The sequence below is a fragment of the Oncorhynchus clarkii genome, chromosome 12 (assembly GCF_045791955.1).
Source record: "Oncorhynchus clarkii lewisi isolate Uvic-CL-2024 chromosome 12, UVic_Ocla_1.0, whole genome shotgun sequence".
In the NCBI taxonomy this organism is placed as follows: Eukaryota; Metazoa; Chordata; class Actinopteri; order Salmoniformes; family Salmonidae; genus Oncorhynchus; species Oncorhynchus clarkii.
The window spans coordinates 96191610-96214702 of NC_092158.1; the positions used below are offsets into that span (position 1 = coordinate 96191610).

The 23093-nt window shown below is 42.8% G+C and overlaps 2 protein-coding genes across 2 annotated transcripts in view; one reads left to right on the plus strand and one right to left on the minus strand.

Moving 5' to 3' along the window:
- The window catches only part of LOC139421790 (NLR family CARD domain-containing protein 3-like), a 28220-nt gene extending 5203 nt beyond the window's left edge, over positions 1-23017 (minus strand). Inside the window, 7 exon segments of the mRNA XM_071172910.1 lie at positions 2589-2762; positions 3048-4845; positions 5215-5443; positions 5573-5619; positions 5622-5650; positions 5944-6060; positions 22845-23017. Of these exon segments, the coding sequence (XP_071029011.1) occupies positions 2589-2762; positions 3048-4845; positions 5215-5443; positions 5573-5619; positions 5622-5650; positions 5944-6060; positions 22845-23017 (2567 nt within the window).
- The window catches only part of LOC139422614 (NACHT, LRR and PYD domains-containing protein 12-like), a 136331-nt gene that overhangs the window by 51856 nt on the left and 61382 nt on the right, over positions 1-23093 (plus strand). The window lies entirely within an intron of this gene.

The window sequence follows — 23093 nt, forward strand, 5'->3', positions numbered from 1 at the left end:
GGTGATTACTGACCAGCTGGTTGAGTTTTTATTTTAAATGTTTTTTAAATTTTACCTTTTATTTAAAACCTGTTGCATCTCTAGGGGCGCTATTTCATTTTTGGATAAAAAACGTTCCCGTTTTAAGCGCGATATTTTGTCACGAAAAGATGCTCGACTATGCATACTCTGACAGTTTTGGAAAGAAAACACTCTGAAGTTTCAGAATCTGCAAAGATTTTGTCTGTAAGTGCCCCAGAACTCATTCTACAGGCGAAACCAAGATGAAACGTCAAACAGGAAATGAGCAGAATTTCTGAAGCTCTGTTTTCTAATGTCTCCTTATATGGCTGTGAATGCGACAGGAATAAGCTTAGACCTTCTGCCGTTTCCCCAAGATGTCGGCAGCATTGTGACGTATTTGTAGGCATATCATTGGAAGATTGACCATAAGAGACTACATTTTCCAAGTGTCCGCCTGGTGTCCTGCGTCGAAATTGGTGCGCAAAGCCAGGTGCAAGTATTTTTCCATTTGATTGAGAGGAGAAACCATGCTTTCACGAACGATATATCATCGAAGAGATATGTGAAAAACACCTTGAAGATTGATTCTAAACAACGTTTGCCATGTTTTCAGTCGATATTATGGAGTTAATTTGGAAAAAAGTTCGCGTTTTGAGGACTGAATTTTCTGTTTTTTTTGGTAGCCAAATGTGATGTACAAAACGGAGCTATTTCTAATACACAAAGAATCTTTTTGGAAAAACTGAGCATTTGCTATCTAACTGAGAAAACATCCGAAGTTCTTCAAAGGTAAATTATTTTATTTGAAGGCTTTTATGTTTTTGTTGAAATGTTGCGTGCTGGATGCTAACGCTAATGCTAAATGCTACGCTAGCTAGCTACTTTTACACAAATTGTTTTCCAATGGTTGAGAAGCATATTTTGAAAATCTGAGATGACAGTGTTGTTTACAAAAGGCTAAGAGAGATGGCATATCATTTGCGATTTTCATGAATAGTTAACGTTGCGTTATGGTCTGTATTCACGATCCCGGATGGGGAGATCAGAAAGGTTAACCAGGCAAGACAGTTAAGAACACATTCTTATTTTCAATGACGGCCTGGGAACAGTGGGTTAACTGCCTGTTCAGGGGCAGAACGACAGAACGACGACCTTGTCAGCTCGGGGGTTTGAACTCGCAACCTTCCGGTTACTAGTCCAATGCTCTAACCACTAGGCTACGCTGCCGCCCAGTGATCGACTATGTTCCAGTTGAACAACATTAACTAAACCGTATTTCCACAACACATGGTTAACATTGGCAAGTGGTAAGTGTTCATGACGATTTTGATAACAAAAGCACTGAACACTATGAAAATTGGTCAAGATAATTTTTAAAACAGAAAAGTGGTGCCCCTTTACTATGAAGCCCCTAAATAAGATCTGGTGCAACAAATCACCTTTACTATGAAGCCCCTAAATAAGATCTGGTGCAACAAATCACCTTTGCTATGAAGCCCCTAAATAAGATCTGGTGCAACAAATCACCTTCAGAAGTCACATAATTAGTTAAATAAAGTCCACCTGTGTGCAATCTAAGTGTCACATGATCTGTCACATGATCTCACTATATATACACCTGTTCTGAAAGGCCCCAGAGTCTACAACACCACAAAGCAAGGGACACCACCTGTCAAGTGGCACCATGAAGACCAAGGAGCTCTCCAAACAGGTCAGGGACAAAGTTTTGGAGAAGTACAGATCAGGGTTGGGTTATAAAAAAACATCTGAAACATTGAAAATCCCACGGAGCACCATTAAATCCATTATTAAAAAAATGGAAAGAATATGGCACCACAACAAACCTCCCAAGAGAGGGCCGCCCACCAAAACTCATGGACCAGGCAAGGAGGGCATTAATCAGAGAGGCAACAAAGAGACCAACGATAACCCTGAAGGAGCTGCAAAGCTCCACAGCGGAGATTAGAGTATCTGTCCATAGGACCACTTTAAGCTGTATACTCCACAGAGCTGGGCTTTACGGAAGAGTGGCCAGAAAAAAGCCATTGCTTGAAGAAAAAAATAAGCAAACACATTTGGTGTTTGCCAAAAGGCATGTGGGAGACTCCCTAAACATATGGAAGAAGGTACTCTGGTCAGATGAGACAAAAATTGAGCTTTTTGGCCATCAAGGAAAACGCTATGTCTGGCGCAAACCCAACACCTCTCATCACCCCGAGAACCCCATCCCCACAGTGAAGCGTGGTGGCAGCATCATGCTGTGGGTTTGTTTTTCATCGGCAGGGACTGGGAAACGGGTCAGAATTGAAGGAATGATGGATGGCGCTAAATACAGAGACATTCTTGAGGGAAACCTGTTTCAGTCTTCCAGAGATTTGAGACTGGGGTGGAGGTTGAAGCTAAAGCAACCCTCGAGTGAATATGAAACATTATATCTCAAATCCAAAATGCTGGAGCAGAGCACCAAATGTAAAACTGTAAGCTTCACTGTCCAAACACATATGATGTGGACTATGTGTGCCTGGTAAACACATGTGGATCTGGTGAACAGTTATCACTTGTTGACCAACTACAGGGATACTGACCTCAGAGTCTCCAGTTTACAGTGGGGATTCCCCAGTCCAGCAGAGAGCAGCTTCACTCCTGAATCCTTCAGGTCATTGTTACTCAGATCCAGCTCTCTCAGGTGTGAGGGGTTTGAACTCAGAGCTGAGACCAGAGAAGCACAGCCTTCCTCTGTGACTCCACAGCCTGACAGCCTGACAAAGAGATCATCATGACTTCACAAACACACTGTTCATTTAATGAGTAGTGTAGAAGGACAATGGCAGATGCATTTGGTTAATTATCCAAAACAACATATAGATCCATCTTCCATCTCCTAGAACTGTGTGGTCATATTGTTATACTAATGTGAAAATCAATGCATTTATTCAATATGTTTTTCAATATAATATTATATACATATTATAATACATAATTTCCTCTAAACTGGATAATGCTTCCTGATGATTAGTTCTGATGTGTCATTTTTATTTACTCACAGAACAGCTCTGGAGGCTTTGACCACTGGCAGCAGCCTCAGAAGACCTTCCTCTGATCTGGAGTATTTCTTCAGGTCAAACACATCCAGCTCCTTTTCTGAAGTCAGCAACACAAAGACCAGAGCTGACCACTGTGCAGGTGACAGGTTGTGTTCTGAGAGACTTCCTGAGCTCAGGTAACTTTGGATCTCCTCCACTAGAGAATGGTCATTCAGTTCATTCAGACAGTGGAACAGATTGATGCTCCTCTCTGGAGAGGGATTCTCCCTGATCTTCTTCTTGATGTACTTGACTGTTTCTTCATGGGTCTGTGAGCTGTTTCCTGTCTTTGTCAGTAGACCTCGTAAGTGTTTCTGATTGGACTCCAGTGAGAGGCCCAGAAGGAAGCGGAGGAAAAGGTCCAGATTTCCCGTCTCACTTTGTAAGGCTTTATCCACAGCACTCTTGTAGACAGTATCTTTAGCCTTGTCTCTGAACAGCGCAGAAAGGTTCCTGGGCGTTGATTGCGGTTCGGCCATTAGATTCTCATTGTTGTTGATGAATGAGAGGAACACATATACAGCAGCCAGAAACTCCTGAATGCTCAGATGAACAAAGCAGTACACCGTGTCCTGGTACAGCACACATTCCTCTTTAAAGAGCTGTGTGCACAATCCTGAGTACACTGAGGCTTCACTGACATCAATGACAGCCTCTTTCAGGTCTCCTTCATAGAAAATCTGATTGCCCTTCACAAGCTGTTGAAAAGCCAGTTTTCCCAGTGACAGAATGCTCTCTTTATTCCAGTGTGGACCTGTCTCTTCTTTCCCAAGATACTTTTCATTCTTCTGTTTGGTATGAAACTCCACAAGGTGTGTGTACATCTCAGTCAGAGTCTTGGGCATCTCTTCACTCTTATGTTTCAGCATGTGTTCAAGGACTGTTGCAGAAATCCAACAGAAGACTGGAATGTGGCACATGATGTGGAGGCTCCTTGATGTCTTTATGTGTGAGATGATTCTGCTGGCCAGGTCCTCATCACTGAATCTCTTCTTGAAGTACTCCTCCTTCTGTGGGTCATTGAACCCTCGTACCTCTGTCACCTGGTCAACACACCCTGAAGGGATCTTATTGGCTGCTGCAGGTCGGGTAGTTATCCAGAGGAGAGCAGAGGGAAGCAGATTTCGCTTGATGAGATTTGTCAGCAGAACATCCACTGAGGTTGACTCTGTGACGTCACAACAGATCTTGTTCTTCTGGAAGTCTAGGGGCAGTCGGCACTCATCCAGACCATCAAAGATGAACAGAACTTTGTATTTCTTGTAATTGGAGATTCTTGATTGTTTGGTTTCCATTGAGAAGTGATTGAGAAGTTCAATGAAAGTGAGATTTTCACCTTTCATCAAATTTAGCTCCCGAAAAGGGAATGAAAATACAAATTGGACATCCTGATTTGCTTTTCCTTCAGCCCAGTCCAGAATGAACTTCTGCACAGAGACTGTTTTTCCAATGCCAGCGACTCCCTTTGTCAGCACAGTTCTGATACGTTTGTCTGCTCCAGTTAAGGGTGTGAAGATGTCGTTACATTTGATTGCAGTCTCTGGTCTTGCTTGTTTCCTGGTTGTTGTCTCAATCTGTTTCAGCTCATGTTCATTATTGACCTCTCCTGTTCCACCCTCTGTGATGTAGAGCTCTGTGTAGATCTTATTGAGAAGTGTTGGGTTTCCTTGTTTAGCGATCCCCTCAAATACACATTGAAACTTCTTCTTTAGATTAGATTTGAGTTCACGTTGGCAAATCACAGCGAGTTCATCTGAATCTAGAAATAACACAGAGGATATTAATATTTCAATATCTACAGTATTCTAGGACTGTTATAAAGTTTTACATTATAATAATGTATTATCTTAACTGACTATAAATGTGTAAATGTTTTCATAATGCACTACAGACTGGTGTGACTGATTATATTATTATTGGTATTATTGATGGTATTATTAATGTTGTCTCTCTCTCTCTAAATTAATTAATGACCACAACACATACCTGCTGCTACTTGATGAGGTCACTAAGTGTAGTGTTAAGGCTGCTACAAAATCATTGAGTTACACAGCTACTTTAGCTGTACTTTAGCTACATATTTTAAATGTTAAGAAACAGCATTCAACATGAGGCAGACAGCTCTTACATTTCTCCAGTGTGTCAGCAAGCTCCTTCTGGTTCATTTTCCTCAGGATGTGCAGTGTGATCTTCAGAGCCCCCTCTCTGGCACTGCTCTCCTGCTTCTCATCTTCAGCATCCACCACTTCATTATCCTGCTTCTGACTCTCAAAGCCTTCTGTGAGTTCTGGACTAAGAATCCTCTTGAACATCTTCAGCTCGTTCTTCACAAATGTCAGAATTTTCTCTTCAAGCAACTGAAATAAATCAAGTAAATAAGTTAAGCAAGAGACTAAATGCTTTCTCATTAACACATTAATGAATGATTTACAGATCAACTTTACTTGAGGTAAACAAAAACAAATGTACATAACAGGACCACATACACTGAATATGGAGGCCAGGTCTGTTTGATGACTCTGGGAAGACTGAGAATCTCTGACTCTGATCTCTCCTGTTGGTTTCTGTGGACAAAACATGAGATTACATCTCCTCATCCAGGGAGTACACACACACACACACACACACACACACACACACACACACACACACACACACACACACACACACACACACACACACACACAGGGAGGGAATGTTGTGTTTGTTTAATATTGTTTTAGGACTATGAAAATGGACAAAAGGATGAGCCTATGGATTATGAAAACAACAACAATAAATGGGAAAATGGGAGAGGAGAAATGACTAGAGACAGTGTTGTTTAACTCACTGACCAGGACCCATGAGTTCTTCTTACCTTTGTTCAGTAGAAAAGTCTCCCTCTCTAAAGGATATAGGACGACCCATAGACCAGTCACTCTTCATGGACACACAGCTGGGTACAGGGGAGGCTGGTCTCTCCTGCTTGATTGGGCTTCAACACAACAGAGACAAACATTGTGTCTCTCACAGACAGTTTAAATATATCACTTGATGGTTTCAGCAGGGATGTAAAACATTTACATTTGACGTTTTATTCATTTCGCAGATGTTTTTATCCAGGGTCCAGTTTCCCAAAAGCATCTAAAGGCCAAGATCATCATTAGAATCAGGAGCATCGTTAAATTTCTGAGCTGCTTTAAAAAATAACGTTGCTATTAACGTCGAAAACGCTCATAATCTAACACCTGTCTCAGACCACTAGAACAGCTGAGTAATCTAACACCTGTCTCAGACGACTAGAACAGCTGATTGATCTAACACCTGTCTCAGACCACTAGAACAGCTGAGTAATCTAACACCTGTCTCAGACCACTAGAACAGCTGATTGATCTAACACCTGCCTCAGACCACTAGAACAGCTGAGTAATCTAACACCTGTCTCAGACGACTAGAACAGCTGATTGATCTAACACCTGTCTCAGACCACTAGAACAGCTGAGTAATCTAACACCTGTCTCAGACCACTAGAACATCTGATTGATCTAACACCTGCCTCAGACCACTAGAACAGCTGATTGATCTAACACCTGCCTCAGACCACTAGAACAGCTGAGTAATCTAACACCTGCCTCAGACCACTAGAACAGCTGAGTAATCTAACACCTGCCTCAGACCACTAGAACAGCTGAGTAATCTAACACCTGCCTCAGACCACTAGAACAGCTGAGTAATCTAACACCTGTCTCAGACCACTAGAACAGCTGAGTAATCTAACACCTGTCTCAGACCACTAGAACAGCTGAGTAATCTAACACCTGTCTCAGACGACTAGAACAGCTGAGTAATCTAACACCTGTCTCAGACCACTAGAACAGCTGAGTAATCTAACACCTGTCTCAGACCACTAGAACAGCTGAGTAATCTAACACCTGTCTCAGACCACTAGAACAGCTGAGTAATCTACCACCTGTCTCAGACCACTAGAACAGCTGAGTAATCTAACACCTCAGACCACTAGAACAGCTGAGTAATCTAACACCTGTCTCAGACCACTAGAACAGCTGAGTAATCTAACACCTGTCTCAGACCACTAGAACAGCTGAGTAATCTACCACCTGTCTCAGACCACTAGAACAGCTGAGTAATCTAACACCTGTCTCAGACCACTAGAACAGCTGAGTAATCTACCACCTGTCTCAGACCACTAGAACAGCTGAGTAATCTAACACCTCAGACCACTAGAACAGCTGAGTAATCTAACACCTGTCTCAGACCACTAGAACAGCTGAGTAATCTAACACCTGCCTCAGACCACTAGAACAGCTGATTGATCTAACACCTGCCGTAGACCACTAGAACAGCTGAGTAATCTAACACCTGTCTCAGACCACTAGAACAGCTGAGTAATCTAACACCTGCCTCAGACCACTAGAACAGCTGAGTAATCTAACACCTGTCTCAGACCACTAGAACAGCTGAGTAATCTACCACCTGTCTCAGACCACTAGAACAGCTGAGTAATCTAACACCTGTCTCAGACCACTAGAACAGCTGAGTAATCTAACATCTGCCTCAGACCACTAGAACAGCTGAGTAATCTAACACCTGCCTCAGACAACTAGAACAGCTGAGTAATCTACCACCTGTCTCAGACCACTAGAACAGCTGAGTAATCTAACACCTGCCTCACACCACTAGAACAGCTGATTGATCTAACACCTGCCTCAGACCACTAGAACAGCTGAGTAATCTAACACCTGCCTCAGACCACTAGAACAGCTGATTGATCTAACACCTGCCTCAGACCACTAGAACAGCTGAGTAATCTAACACCTGCCTCAGACCACTAGAACAGCTGAGTAATCTACCACCTCCTGCCTCAGACCACTATAACAGCTGAGTAATCTACCACCTGCCTCAGACCACTAGAACAGCTGAGTAATCTAACACCTGTCTCAGACCACTAGAACAGCTGAGTAATCTAACACCTGTCTCAGACCACTAGAACAGCTGAGTAATCTACCACCTGTCTCAGACCACTAGAACAGCTGAGTAATCTAACACCTGCCTCAGACCACTAGAACAGCTGAGTAATCTAACACCTGCCTCAGACCACTAGAACAGCTGATTGATCTAACACCTGCCGTAGACCACTAGAACAGCTGAGTAATCTACCACCTGTCTCAGACCACTAGAACAGCTGAGTAATCTACCACCTGTCTCAGACCACTAGAACAGCTGAGTAATCTAACACCTGTCTCAGACCACTAGAACAGCTGAGTAATCTAACACCTGTCTCAGACCACTAGAACAGCTGAGTAATCTACCACCTGTCTCAGACCACTAGAACAGCTGAGTAATCTACCACCTGCCTCAGACCACTAGAACAGTTGAGTAATCTACCACCTGCCTCAGACCACTAGAACAGCTGAGTAATCTACCACCTGTCTCAGACCACTAGAACAGCTGAGTAATCTAACACCTGCCTCAGACCACTAGAACAGCTGAGTAATCTACCACCTGCCTCAGACCACTAGAACAGCTGAGTAATCTAACACCTGCCTCAGACCACTAGAACAGCTGAGTAATCTAACACCTGCCTCAGACCACTAGAACAGTTGAGTAATCTACCACCTGCCTCAGACCACTAGAACAGCTGAGTAATCTAACACCTGTCTCAGACCACTAGAACAGCTGATTGATCTAACACCTGTCTCAGACCACTAGAACAGCTGAGTAATCTAACACCTCAGACCACTAGAACAGCTGAGTAATCTACCACCTGTCTCAGACCACTAGAACAGCTGAGTAATCTACCACCTGTCTCAGACCACTAGAACAGCTGAGTAATCTAACACCTGTCTCAGACCACTAGAACAGCTGAGTAATCTAACACCTGCCTCAGACCACTTGAACAGCTGAGTAATCTACCACCTGCCTCAGACTACTAGAACAGCTGAGTAATCTAACACCTGTCTCAGACCACTAGAACAGCTGAGTAATCTAACACCTGCCTCAGACCACTAGAACAGCTGAGTAATCTAACACCTCAGACCACTAGAACAGCTGAGTAATCTACCACCTGTCTCAGACCACTAGAACAGCTGAGTAATCTAACACCTGTCTCAGACCACTAGAACAGCTGAGTAATCTAACACCTGTCTCAGACCACTAGAACAGCTGAGTAATCTACCACCTGTCTCAGACCACTAGAACAGCTGAGTAATCTACCACCTGCCTCAGACCACTAGAACAGTTGAGTAATCTACCACCTGCCTCAGACCACTAGAACAGCTGAGTAATCTACCACCTGTCTCAGACCACTAGAACAGCTGAGTAATCTAACACCTGCCTCAGACCACTAGAACAGCTGAGTAATCTACCACCTGCCTCAGACCACTAGAACAGCTGAGTAATCTAACACCTGCCTCAGACCACTAGAACAGCTGAGTAATCTAACACCTGCCTCAGACCACTAGAACAGTTGAGTAATCTACCACCTGCCTCAGACCACTAGAACAGCTGAGTAATCTAACACCTGTCTCAGACCACTAGAACAGCTGTTTGATCTAACAACTGTCTCAGACCACTAGAACAGCTGAGTAATCTAACACCTCAGACCACTAGAACAGCTGAGTAATCTACCACCTGTCTCAGACCACTAGAACAGCTGAGTAATCTACCACCTGTCTCAGACCACTAGAACAGCTGAGTAATCTAACACCTGTCTCAGACCACTAGAACAGCTGAGTAATCTAACACCTGCCTCAGACCACTAGAACAGCTGAGTAATCTACCACCTGCCTCAGACTACTAGAACAGCTGAGTAATCTAACACCTGCCTCAGACCACTAGAACAGCTGAGTAATCTAACACCTGCCTCAGACCACTAGAACAGCTGAGTAATCTACCACCTGCCTCAGACTACTAGAACAGCTGAGTAATCTAACACCTGCCTCAGACCACTAGAACAGCTGAGTAATCTAACACCTCAGACCACTAGAACAGCTGAGTAATCTACCACCTGTCTCAGACCACTAGAACAGCTGAGTAATCTAACACCTGCCGTAGACCACTAGAACAGCTGAGTAATCTAACACCTGTCTCAGACCACTAGAACAGCTGAGTAATCTAACACCTGCCTCAGACCACTAGAACAGCTGATTGATCTAACACCTGCCTCAGACCACTAGAACAGCTGAGTAATCTAACACCTGTCTCAGACCACTAGAACAGCTGAGTAATCTAACACCTGCCTCAGACCACTAGAACAGCTGAGTAATCTAACACCTGCCTCAGACCACTAGAACAGCTGAGTAATCTAACACCTGCCTCAGACCACTAGAACAGCTGAGTAATCTAACACCTGCCTCAGACCACTAGAACAGCTGATTGATCTAACATCTGCCTCAGACCACTAGAACAGCTGAGTAATCCAACACCTGCCTCAGAACACTGGTAGAACAGCTGATTGATCTAACACCTGCCTCAGACCACTAGAACAGCTGAGTAATCTACCACCTGCCTCAGACCACTAGAACAGCTGAGTAATCTACCACCTGCCTCAGACCACTCGAACAGCTGAGTAATCTAACACCTGTCTCAGACCACTAGAACAGCTGAGTAATCTAACACCTGTCTCAGACCACTAGAACAGCTGAGTAATCTTACACCTGCCTCAGACCACTAGAACAGCTGAGTAATCTAACACCTGCCTCAGACCACTAGAACAGCTGAGTAATCTAACACCTGCCTCAGACCACTAGAACAGCTGAGTAATCTAACACCTGTCTCAGACCACTAGAACAGCTGAGTAATCTAACACCTGTCTCAGACCACTAGAACAGCTGAGTAATCTAACACCTGCCTCAGACCACTAGAACAGCTGAGTAATCCAACACCTGTCTCAGACCACTAGAACAGCTGAGTAATCTAACACCTGCCTCAGACCACTAGAACAGCTGAGTAATCTAACACCTGTCTCAGACCACTAGAACAGCTGAGTAATCTACCACCTGTCTCAGACCACTAGAACAGCTGAGTAATCTAACACCTCAGACCACTAGAACAGCTGAGTAATCTAACACCTGTCTCAGACCACTAGAACAGCTGAGTAATCTAACACCTGCCTCAGACCACTAGAACAGCTGATTGATCTAACACCTGCCGTAGACCACTAGAACAGCTGAGTAATCTAACACCTGTCTCAGACCACTAGAACAGCTGAGTAATCTAACACCTGCCTCAGACCACTAGAACAGCTGAGTAATCTAACACCTGTCTCAGACCACTAGAACAGCTGAGTAATCTACCACCTGTCTCAGACCACTAGAACAGCTGAGTAATCTAACACCTGTCTCAGACCACTAGAACAGCTGAGTAATCTAACATCTGCCTCAGACCACTAGAACAGCTGAGTAATCTAACACCTGCCTCAGACAACTAGAACAGCTGAGTAATCTACCACCTGTCTCAGACCACTAGAACAGCTGAGTAATCTAACACCTGCCTCACACCACTAGAACAGCTGATTGATCTAACACCTGCCTCAGACCACTAGAACAGCTGAGTAATCTAACACCTGCCTCAGACCACTAGAACAGCTGATTGATCTAACACCTGCCTCAGACCACTAGAACAGCTGAGTAATCTAACACCTGCCTCAGACCACTAGAACAGCTGAGTAATCTACCACCTCCTGCCTCAGACCACTATAACAGCTGAGTAATCTACCACCTGCCTCAGACCACTAGAACAGCTGAGTAATCTAACACCTGTCTCAGACCACTAGAACAGCTGAGTAATCTAACACCTGCCGTAGACCACTAGAACAGCTGAGTAATCTACCACCTGTCTCAGACCACTAGAACAGCTGAGTAATCTACCACCTGTCTCAGACCACTAGAACAGCTGAGTAATCTAACACCTGTCTCAGACCACTAGAACAGCTGAGTAATCTAACACCTGTCTCAGACCACTAGAACAGCTGAGTAATCTACCACCTGTCTCAGACCACTAGAACAGCTGAGTAATCTAACACCTGTCTCAGACCACTAGAACAGCTGAGTAATCTACCACCTGTCTCAGACCACTAGAACAGCTGAGTAATCTAACACCTCAGACCACTAGAACAGCTGAGTAATCTAACACCTGTCTCAGACCACTAGAACAGCTGAGTAATCTAACACCTGCCTCAGACCACTAGAACAGCTGATTGATCTAACACCTGCCGTAGACCACTAGAACAGCTGAGTAATCTAACACCTGTCTCAGACCACTAGAACAGCTGAGTAATCTAACATCTGCCTCAGACCACTAGAACAGCTGAGTAATCTAACACCTGCCTCAGACAACTAGAACAGCTGAGTAATCTACCACCTGTCTCAGACCACTAGAACAGCTGAGTAATCTAACACCTGCCTCACACCACTAGAACAGCTGATTGATCTAACACCTGCCTCAGACCACTAGAACAGCTGAGTAATCTAACACCTGCCTCAGACCACTAGAACAGCTGATTGATCTAACACCTGCCTCAGACCACTAGAACAGCTGAGTAATCTAACACCTGCCTCAGACCACTAGAACAGCTGAGTAATCTACCACCTCCTGCCTCAGACCACTATAACAGCTGAGTAATCTACCACCTGCCTCAGACCAATAGAACAGCTGAGTAATCTAACACCTGTCTCAGACCACTAGAACAGCTGAGTAATCTAACACCTGTCTCAGACCACTAGAACAGCTGAGTAATCTACCACCTGTCTCAGACCACTAGAACAGCTGAGTAATCTAACACCTGCCTCAGACCACTAGAACAGCTGAGTAATCTAACACCTGCCTCAGACCACTAGAACAGCTGATTGATCTAACACCTGCCGTAGACCACTAGAACAGCTGAGTAATCTACCACCTGTCTCAGACCACTAGAACAGCTGAGTAATCTACCACCTGTCTCAGACCACTAGAACAGCTGAGTAATCTAACACCTGTCTCAGACCACTAGAACAGCTGAGTAATCTAACACCTGTCTCAGACCACTAGAACAGCTGAGTAATCTACCACCTGTCTCAGACCACTAGAACAGCTGAGTAATCTACCACCTGCCTCAGACCACTAGAACAGTTGAGTAATCTACCACCTGCCTCAGACCACTAGAACAGCTGAGTAATCTACCACCTGTCTCAGACCACTAGAACAGCTGAGTAATCTAACACCTGCCTCAGACCACTAGAACAGCTGAGTAATCTACCACCTGCCTCAGACCACTAGAACAGCTGAGTAATCTAACACCTGCCTCAGACCACTAGAACAGCTGAGTAATCTAACACCTGCCTCAGACCACTAGAACAGTTGAGTAATCTACCACCTGCCTCAGACCACTAGAACAGCTGAGTAATCTAACACCTGTCTCAGACCACTAGAACAGCTGATTGATCTAACACCTGTCTCAGACCACTAGAACAGCTGAGTAATCTAACACCTCAGACCACTAGAACAGCTGAGTAATCTACCACCTGTCTCAGACCACTAGAACAGCTGAGTAATCTACCACCTGTCTCAGACCACTAGAACAGCTGAGTAATCTAACACCTGTCTCAGACCACTAGAACAGCTGAGTAATCTAACACCTGCCTCAGACCACTAGAACAGCTGAGTAATCTACCACCTGCCTCAGACTACTAGAACAGCTGAGTAATCTAACACCTGTCTCAGACCACTAGAACAGCTGAGTAATCTAACACCTGCCTCAGACCACTAGAACAGCTGAGTAATCTAACACCTCAGACCACTAGAACAGCTGAGTAATCTACCACCTGTCTCAGACCACTAGAACAGCTGAGTAATCTAACACCTGTCTCAGACCACTAGAACAGCTGAGTAATCTAACACCTGTCTCAGACCACTAGAACAGCTGAGTAATCTACCACCTGTCTCAGACCACTAGAACAGCTGAGTAATCTACCACCTGCCTCAGACCACTAGAACAGTTGAGTAATCTACCACCTGCCTCAGACCACTAGAACAGCTGAGTAATCTACCACCTGTCTCAGACCACTAGAACAGCTGAGTAATCTAACACCTGCCTCAGACCACTAGAACAGCTGAGTAATCTACCACCTGCCTCAGACCACTAGAACAGCTGAGTAATCTAACACCTGCCTCAGACCACTAGAACAGCTGAGTAATCTAACACCTGCCTCAGACCACTAGAACAGTTGAGTAATCTACCACCTGCCTCAGACCACTAGAACAGCTGAGTAATCTAACACCTGTCTCAGACCACTAGAACAGCTGTTTGATCTAACAACTGTCTCAGACCACTAGAACAGCTGAGTAATCTAACACCTCAGACCACTAGAACAGCTGAGTAATCTACCACCTGTCTCAGACCACTAGAACAGCTGAGTAATCTACCACCTGTCTCAGACCACTAGAACAGCTGAGTAATCTAACACCTGTCTCAGACCACTAGAACAGCTGAGTAATCTAACACCTGCCTCAGACCACTAGAACAGCTGAGTAATCTACCACCTGCCTCAGACTACTAGAACAGCTGAGTAATCTAACACCTGTCTCAGACCACTAGAACAGCTGAGTAATCTAACACCTGCCTCAGACCACTAGAACAGCTGAGTAATCTAACACCTCAGACCACTAGAACAGCTGAGTAATCTACCACCTGTCTCAGACCACTAGAACAGCTGAGTAATCTAACACCTGCCGTAGACCACTAGAACAGCTGAGTAATCTAACACCTGTCTCAGACCACTAGAACAGCTGAGTAATCTAACACCTGCCTCAGACCACTAGAACAGCTGATTGATCTAACACCTGCCTCAGACCACTAGAACAGCTGAGTAATCTAACACCTGTCTCAGACCACTAGAACAGCTGAGTAATCTAACACCTGCCTCAGACCACTAGAACAGCTGAGTAATCTAACACCTGCCTCAGACCACTAGAACAGCTAAGTAATCTAACACCTGCCTCAGACCACTAGAACAGCTGAGTAATCTAACACCTGCCTCAGACCACTAGAACAGCTGATTGATCTAACATCTGCCTCAGACCACTAGAACAGCTGAGTAATCCAACACCTGCCTCAGAACACTGGTAGAACAGCTGATTGATCTAACACCTGCCTCAGACCACTAGAACAGCTGAGTAATCTACCACCTGCCTCAGACCACTAGAACAGCTGAGTAATCTACCACCTGCCTCAGACCACTCGAACAGCTGAGTAATCTAACACCTGCCTCAGACCACTAGAACAGCTGAGTAATCTAACACCTGCCTCAGACCACTAGAACAGCTGAGTAATCTACCACCTGTCTCAGACCACTAGAACAGCTGAGTAATCTACCACCTGTCTCAGACCACTAGAACAGCTGAGTAATCTAACACCTCAGACCACTAGAACAGCTGAGTAATCTAACACCTGCCGTAGACCACTAGAACAGCTGAGTAATCTACCACCTGTCTCAGACCACTAGAACAGCTGAGTAATCTACCACCTGCCTCAGACCACTAGAACAGCTGAGTAATCTAACACCTGCCTCAGACCACTAGAACAGCTGAGTAATCTAACACCACTAGTAGATCAGCTGAGTGAGTCGTTAGATGCTTTTTTTCCCTTCCGCATGACTTTATACATAGAAGATCTCTGCTAAACATAGAATCACATGGTTTATCAGTCTCTCTGTGACTGCAGATGAATTTAGAACAACGTTGACTACAAATACAAAGTTGCCAATGTCTTTGCACAGTTTCAACTGTTCTGCCTTATTATTATTCGACCATGCTGGTCATTTATGAACATTTGAACATCTTGGCCATGTTCTGTTATAATCTCCACCCGGCACAGCCAGAAGAGGACTGGCCCCCCCACATAGCCTGGTTCCTCTCTAGGTTTCTTCCTAGGTTTTGGCCTTTCTAGGGAGTTTTTCCTAGCCACCGTGCTTCTTCACCTGCATTGCTTGCTGTTTGGGGGTTTAGGCTGGGTTTCTGTACAGCACTTTGAGATATCAGCTGATGTACGAAGGGCTTTATAAATACATTTGATTTGATTTTGCCAATGTCTTTGCAGTTGATTCAAACAAGGGACTTCTACAAATTTGCTTCAAATAAAAACTGAGATGACTGCATTAAACTATGAACAGTAGGCTGTAGGCCTATTTCAATCATATTGTTCAATATATTGAGTTCTATTTTTCTACTTGTTGGCTGCTGTCTGAAATATGTCTCAATATACTTAATGATGTGAATCCTAACATGAACACAATGATGTGTTAAATATGGGATATAGTGCATTTTTATTGGGTAAGCATTAGACTAAGCCTCCCCAATACTTGCAGCCGTAGGTGATAATAGAAGCTGATCCGTAGTCAGTATTGTGACATAGTTATAATGTTAAGGAAATATTTGAATGGAGAAAGCTGATCTGAGAGCAGCGCTCCCTTTCTTTCCATCCTATCAGTATTGATACATGATCCACTAGAAGTGATACCTTGTCGTGCTGCTGGTCCAGTATGTACTGTTCTGCCTGCGGATATGGAGCTCTGCCCTGTTCACCAGACGTGCTACGTTGCCCTTGTACCTTATAAATAACAGAAAGGAAATAGTAACAGAAAATAACAATAATGACGCTACAGGGGTACCAGGTAGTTGAGGTAATAATGAGACTATAAGGAGTACCAGTCCTGAGTCAATGTCCAGGGGTACCAGGTAGTTGAGGTAATAATGAGACTACAAGGAGTACGAGTCCTGAGTCAATGTGCAGGGTACCAGGTAGTTGAGGTAATAATGAGACTATAAGGAGTACCAGTACTGAGTCAATGTGCAGGGGTACCAGGTAGTTGAGGTAATAATGAGACTACAAGGAGTACGAGTCCTGAGTCAATGTGCAGGGTACCAGGTAGTTGAGGTAATAATGAGACTATAAGGAGTACCAGTACTGAGTCAATGTGCAGGGTACCAGGTAGTTGAGGTAATTGAGGTAATATGTACATGTTGGTAGGGGTAAAAGTGACTAGGCAATCAGGATAGAGATTACATCTCCTCATCCAGGGAGTTCAGACACACACACACACACACACACACACACACACACAGGGAGGGAATGTTGTGTTTGTTTAATATTGTTTTAGGACTATGAAAATGGACAAAATTATTAGCCTATGGATTATGAAAACAGGACCCATGAGTTCTTCTTACCTTTGTTCAGGTGAAATGTCTTCCTCTCTAAACTCTATAGGTAGATCCATAGACGTATCACTCTTCATGGACACACAGCTGGGAACAGGGGAGGCTGGTCTCTCCTGCCTGATTGGACTTCAACAGAGCAGAGACAAACATTACATCTCTCATCTACTAAATGTATGGTGTGTTTGGTTTATGTCAGTTTCAATGTTCGTTACACTATAAATGGTTATTTAAATGTAAAATGAACTAGAAGTAAAATGAACTATATTAATTCTGAGTAATTACTAGTTTAGAATTACACATTATTCAGTGCTACTGTAGTTGCTAAATTATTCCAATAGATGGCAGCATAAGACCACAATAGATTAGTTTAGTTTTCTCCCTGGATACACCACCACTCCCCCTCACATGAAAAGTTCCATCTACTATAGTACATTCATTGTCAATTCATCAACCAGCATCGACCCGCTCTCCAACTTCTCTCACAAGCAGACAACTCAGCCACCGCCAAAAAGCTTGTGTCGTTACTCTGCCATCTCGCGCAAATGAGGAGCATGTTGAGGTAAATTCGCTAACCGTTGCATGATGTAATTGTTGTCGGGCTGGAAGATGCAGTCTCATCTTTCCTATTCCGAGGCTGTTTAGTCTCAATATGAGATATTAAGAAAATATTTGATAATGCATGTATACTAAGGTTGAGGTTAGAGCATCTGACTAGTGATTATTTGGCTGTATATTTTAATAAATATTTAGCAATTAAAAGTTATTAATTCACCTACAGACATTGAGGCAGCTGAGAAATAAACTGTATTTTTCTGGTTAATTCCTTAGATCTCAAACATGCCCTACCTATCCCAGGCCAATTTCTGGACTTTCACATAGAGGTTACTAGGTCACCCAGTTCAAACCACATTTGAAAAATAAAAACACATGTGGCTTGTTGTTGCCTTGAAATAATACATATAATAAAATAACTAATAACAAAATAAAAACAGCACAGCGCTTAGACAGGTTTTGATTAACAAAATATTTAAATGCTAAAAAATATTATGTGTTTATAGCTCTCTTGCTCCTCCCTGTGGCCTTCTGTGGGTACTACATAACTCATTCACGACACCTGCTAGGCTCATAATCTGAGGTAGCAACAGCGACAGATCTACAAATCAATGAGCTAGTCCATGTGGTCTGCAACTCAGTGAACCTGCGCAGCATTCATTTAATTCGATGTCAACAAATGAAGATTCCAATTCATATCAAATTACCTAGCAGCCATTTAGATACAACAAATCGTCACAACAATTAAATCATTCTTAATGAAAACAATGTCTTCTGGCTGCTTAAATCAGCCACATCTTGAAACCTAGGACTGGGACATGCGTTTTGTTTAAGTTGAACATTTTTTTTCTGAAAACCAATATGGGCTTCCAAGTGGTGCAGCGGTCTAAGGCACTGCATCTCAGTATAATAAGTTACCTGAGGTCAGTGTTCACGGATAATGTCGGCAGGTCTAATTGATACAATAACGAAGATGCCATTGTGACGCAGAACAATGATCTGGGAATAGAACGTTCAGAAGGAGCGTTGCTGCCATCCATCCAGGTCCACAGGAAATGCAGACAACCGGTGATGTAGTGATAAAGCACTAAATAAACTTCAGTTTTCCAAAGCCTGTCGTTTGATTCCTCTGCCTGGTCTCCCTACAGTCCTACATCCCTACCCATGTGAGAGACGCAGAATTGGTCTCAACCTTTAAGTCTTTACTGAAGACTCATCTCTTCAGTGGGTCATATGGTTGAGTGTAGTCTGGCCCAGGAGTGTGAAGGTAAACGGAAAGGCTCTGGAGCAACGAACCGCCCTTGCTGTCTCTGCCTGGCTGGTTCCCCTCTCTCCACTGGGATTCTCTGCCTCTAACCCTATTACAGGGGCTGAGTCACTGGCTTACTGGTGCTCCTCCATGCCATCCCTAGGAGGGGTGCGTCACTTGAGTGGGTTGAGTCACTGATGTGATCTTCCTGTCTGGGTTGGCGCCCCCACATGGGTTGTGATGTGGTGGAAATCATTGTGGGCTATACCCGGCCTTGTCTCAGGATGGTAAGTTGGTGGTTGAAGATATCCCTCTAGTGGTGTGGGGGCTGTGCTTTGGAAAAGTGTGTGGGGTTATATCCTGCCTGTTTGGCCCTATCCTTTGGTATTGTCGGATGGGCCCCCAGTGTTGGGGGGGTTAGGGTCAGTCTGTTATATCTGGAGTACTTCTCCTGTCTTATCCGGTGTCCTGTGTGAATTTAAGTAGGCTCTCTCTAATTCTCTCTTTCTCTCTTTCTCTCTCTTTAATTCTTTAATTCTTTCTTTCTTTCTCTCTCTTGGGGGATCTGAGCCATTGGACTATGCCTCAGGACAACCTGGCTTGATGACTCCTTGCTGTCCCCAATCCACCTGGCTGTGCTGCTGCTCCAGTTTCAACTGTTCTGCCTGCGGCTATCGAACCCTGACCTGTTCATCGGACGTGCTACCTGTCTCAGACCTGCTGTTTTCAACTCTCTAGAGACAGCAGGAGCGGTAGAGATAATCTGAATGATCATCTATGAAAAGCCAACTGACATTTACTCCTGAGGTGCTGACTTGCTGCACCCTCGACAACCACTGTGATTATTATTATTTGACCCTGCTGGTCATCTATGAACATTTGAATATCTTGACCATGTTCTGTTATAATCTCCACCTGGCACAACCAGAAGAGGACTGGCCACCCCTCATAGCCTGGTTCCTCTCTAGGTTGTTCTGGCCTTTCTAGGGAGTTTTTCCTAGCCACCATGCTTCTACAGCTGCATATCACCTCAGTCCACTCTGCGCGTAACCGGACAATATGCTTGGCGCCACACAGTACGAGAACGCAGGAAGTTACAGGCACAAAATAACTAAACCCAGTCTTTACAGTGGGTTACATTAGTAATATATATATATATATATATATTATAATATAATATAAACTCTTTACAGTGGGTTACATTGTATTGTATTGTAATGTTATGTCATCCAGAGTTGACGTGGGCCATTGTTCAAACAAAAAGTTACCGTCCATCTAGTGAAGAGAGGAGGGGTTAAACACTAAAGTTACCGTCCATCTAGTGAAGAGAGGAGGGGTTAAGAACGGAGCAGAAGAGACATGTTTGTTGTTTGCTGTAACTAATGGTCAACGTTGTATTGTAATGTATGTATTGTAATGCAAGAGTTGACGTGGGCCATCGTTCAAACAAAGAGATGCCTCCCTGACCACCAGTGTGTTTGGATATAATGAAGATCAATTCAGTGAAGAAGAACCTCTAGAGTTCTGACCAAAGAGCCCTATAAAGGGTTAAATATATACTGTATACTCAGACAGGCTAACCTCCTATAAAGGGTTAAATATATACTGTATAGTCAGACACTTCCTAACCTCTTATAAAGAGTTCTATATATATTCTATATACACTGTATACTCAGACACTTCCTAACCTCCTATAAAGGGTTCTATATATATTCTATATATACTGTATACTCAGACACTTCCTAACCTCCTATAAAAGGTTCTATATATATTCTATATATACTGTATACTCAGACACTTCCTAACCTCCTATAAAGGATTCTATATATATTCTATATATACTGTATACTCAGACACTTCCTAACCTCCTATAAAGGGTTCTATATATATTCTATATATACTGTATACTCAGACACTTCCTAACCTCCTATAACGGGTTCTATATATATTCTATATATACTGTATACTCAGACACTTCCTAACCTCCTATAAAGGGTTCTATATATATTCTATATATACTGTATACTCAGACACTTCCTAACCTCCTATAAAGGATTCTATATATATTCTATATATACTGTATACTCAGACACTTCCTAACCTCCTATAAAGGGTTCTATATATATTCTATATATACTGTATACTCAGACACTTCCTAACCTCCTATAAAGGGTTCTATATATATTCTATATATACTGTATACTCAGACACTTCCTAACCTCCTATAAAGGGTTCTATATATATTCTATATATACTATATACTCAGACACTTCCTAACCTCCTATAAAGGGTTCTATATATACTGTATACTCAGACACTTCCTAACCTCCTATAAATGGTTCTATATATAGTCTATATATACTGTATACTCAGACACTTCCTAACCTCCTATAAAGGGTTCTATATATATTCTATATATACTGTATACTCAGACAGGCTAACCTCCTATAAAGGGTTCTAAATATATTCTATATATACTGTATACTCAGACACTTCCTAACCTCCTATAAAGGGTTATATATATATATTCTATATATACTGTATACTCAGACACTTCCTAACCTCCTATAAAGGGTTCTATATATATTATATATATACTGTATACTCAGACAGGCTAACCTCCTATAAAGGGTTCTATATATATTCTATATATACTGTATACTCAGACACTTCCTAACCTCCTATAAAGGGTTCTATATATATATTCTATATATACTGTATACTCAGACACTTCCTAACCTCCTATAAAGGGTTCTATATATACTGCATACTCAGACACTTCCTAACCTCCTATAAAGGGTTCTATATATATTCTATATATACTGTATACTCAGACACTTCCTAACCTCCTATAAAGGGTTCTATATATATTCTATATATACTGTATACTCAGACACTTCCTAACCTCCTATAAAGGGTTCTAAATATATTCTATATATACTGTATACTCAGACACTTCCTAACCTCCTATAAAGGGTTATATATATATTCTATATATACTGTATACTCAGACACTTCCTAACCTCCTATAAAGGGTTCTATATATATTCTATATATACTGTATACTCAGACACTTCCTAACCTCCTATAAAGGGTTCTATATATATATTCTATATATACTGTATACTCAGACACTTCCTAACCTCCTATATAAAGGGTTCTATATATACTGTATACTCAGACACTTCCTAACCTCCTATAAAGGGTTCTATATATATTCTATATATACTGTATACTCAGACACTTCCTATCCTCCTATAAAGGGTTCTATATAGAACTTTAGTGGTTCTGTATATTAAGGAAGATAGAACCCTTTTTGGTTTCAACAGGAGTGAAGAGTGTGTTGATATAACGGATATATTGTCAGAATTCAGCTTGAAACAATGATCAGAATTAGTCAAAACAAAAAGATTAGGACGACATATTAGGCAATAATTAAGAGTAGGCTAAATGATTGTGTCATGCTAAAATTCTACAGAGGTTTTTGAGTGTGTCTGTGTGTGTGTGCTGGTGAGACAACCACATATCACAGTCAAATATACAGGTACAAACATTTCATTCCAGCTATTTAGCGTTTTGCAAAACAAAAATTCATAGAACAAGAATCTATGAATTAAAATCAACGAAAAATCTAGGAATTTTCCAGACACATGAAGGTACCCATAAGTAATAATGTCTGATGAAAAATAACAAATGTGAAACAATTATGGATATAACATTTTAGATACAAACTCTTTAATATTTCTTAAACAACATTGTCATCTCACCTCATAGCTTTGATGTCATGTTCCCCTGAGAGACTCATTTTAGAGGCAGGGACTCCTTCTTCTCTCTCCCCAGAGAGACTCATTTTCGAGGCAGGGCCCACCTCCTCTCTCTCCCCAGATAGATTAATTTCAGAGGCAGGGCCCCCCTCCTCTCTCTCCCCAGAGATACTCATTTTAGAGGCAGGGCCCCCCTCCTCTCTCTCCTCAGAGAGACTCATTTTAGAGCACTGACCCCTGAACAGAGATCCA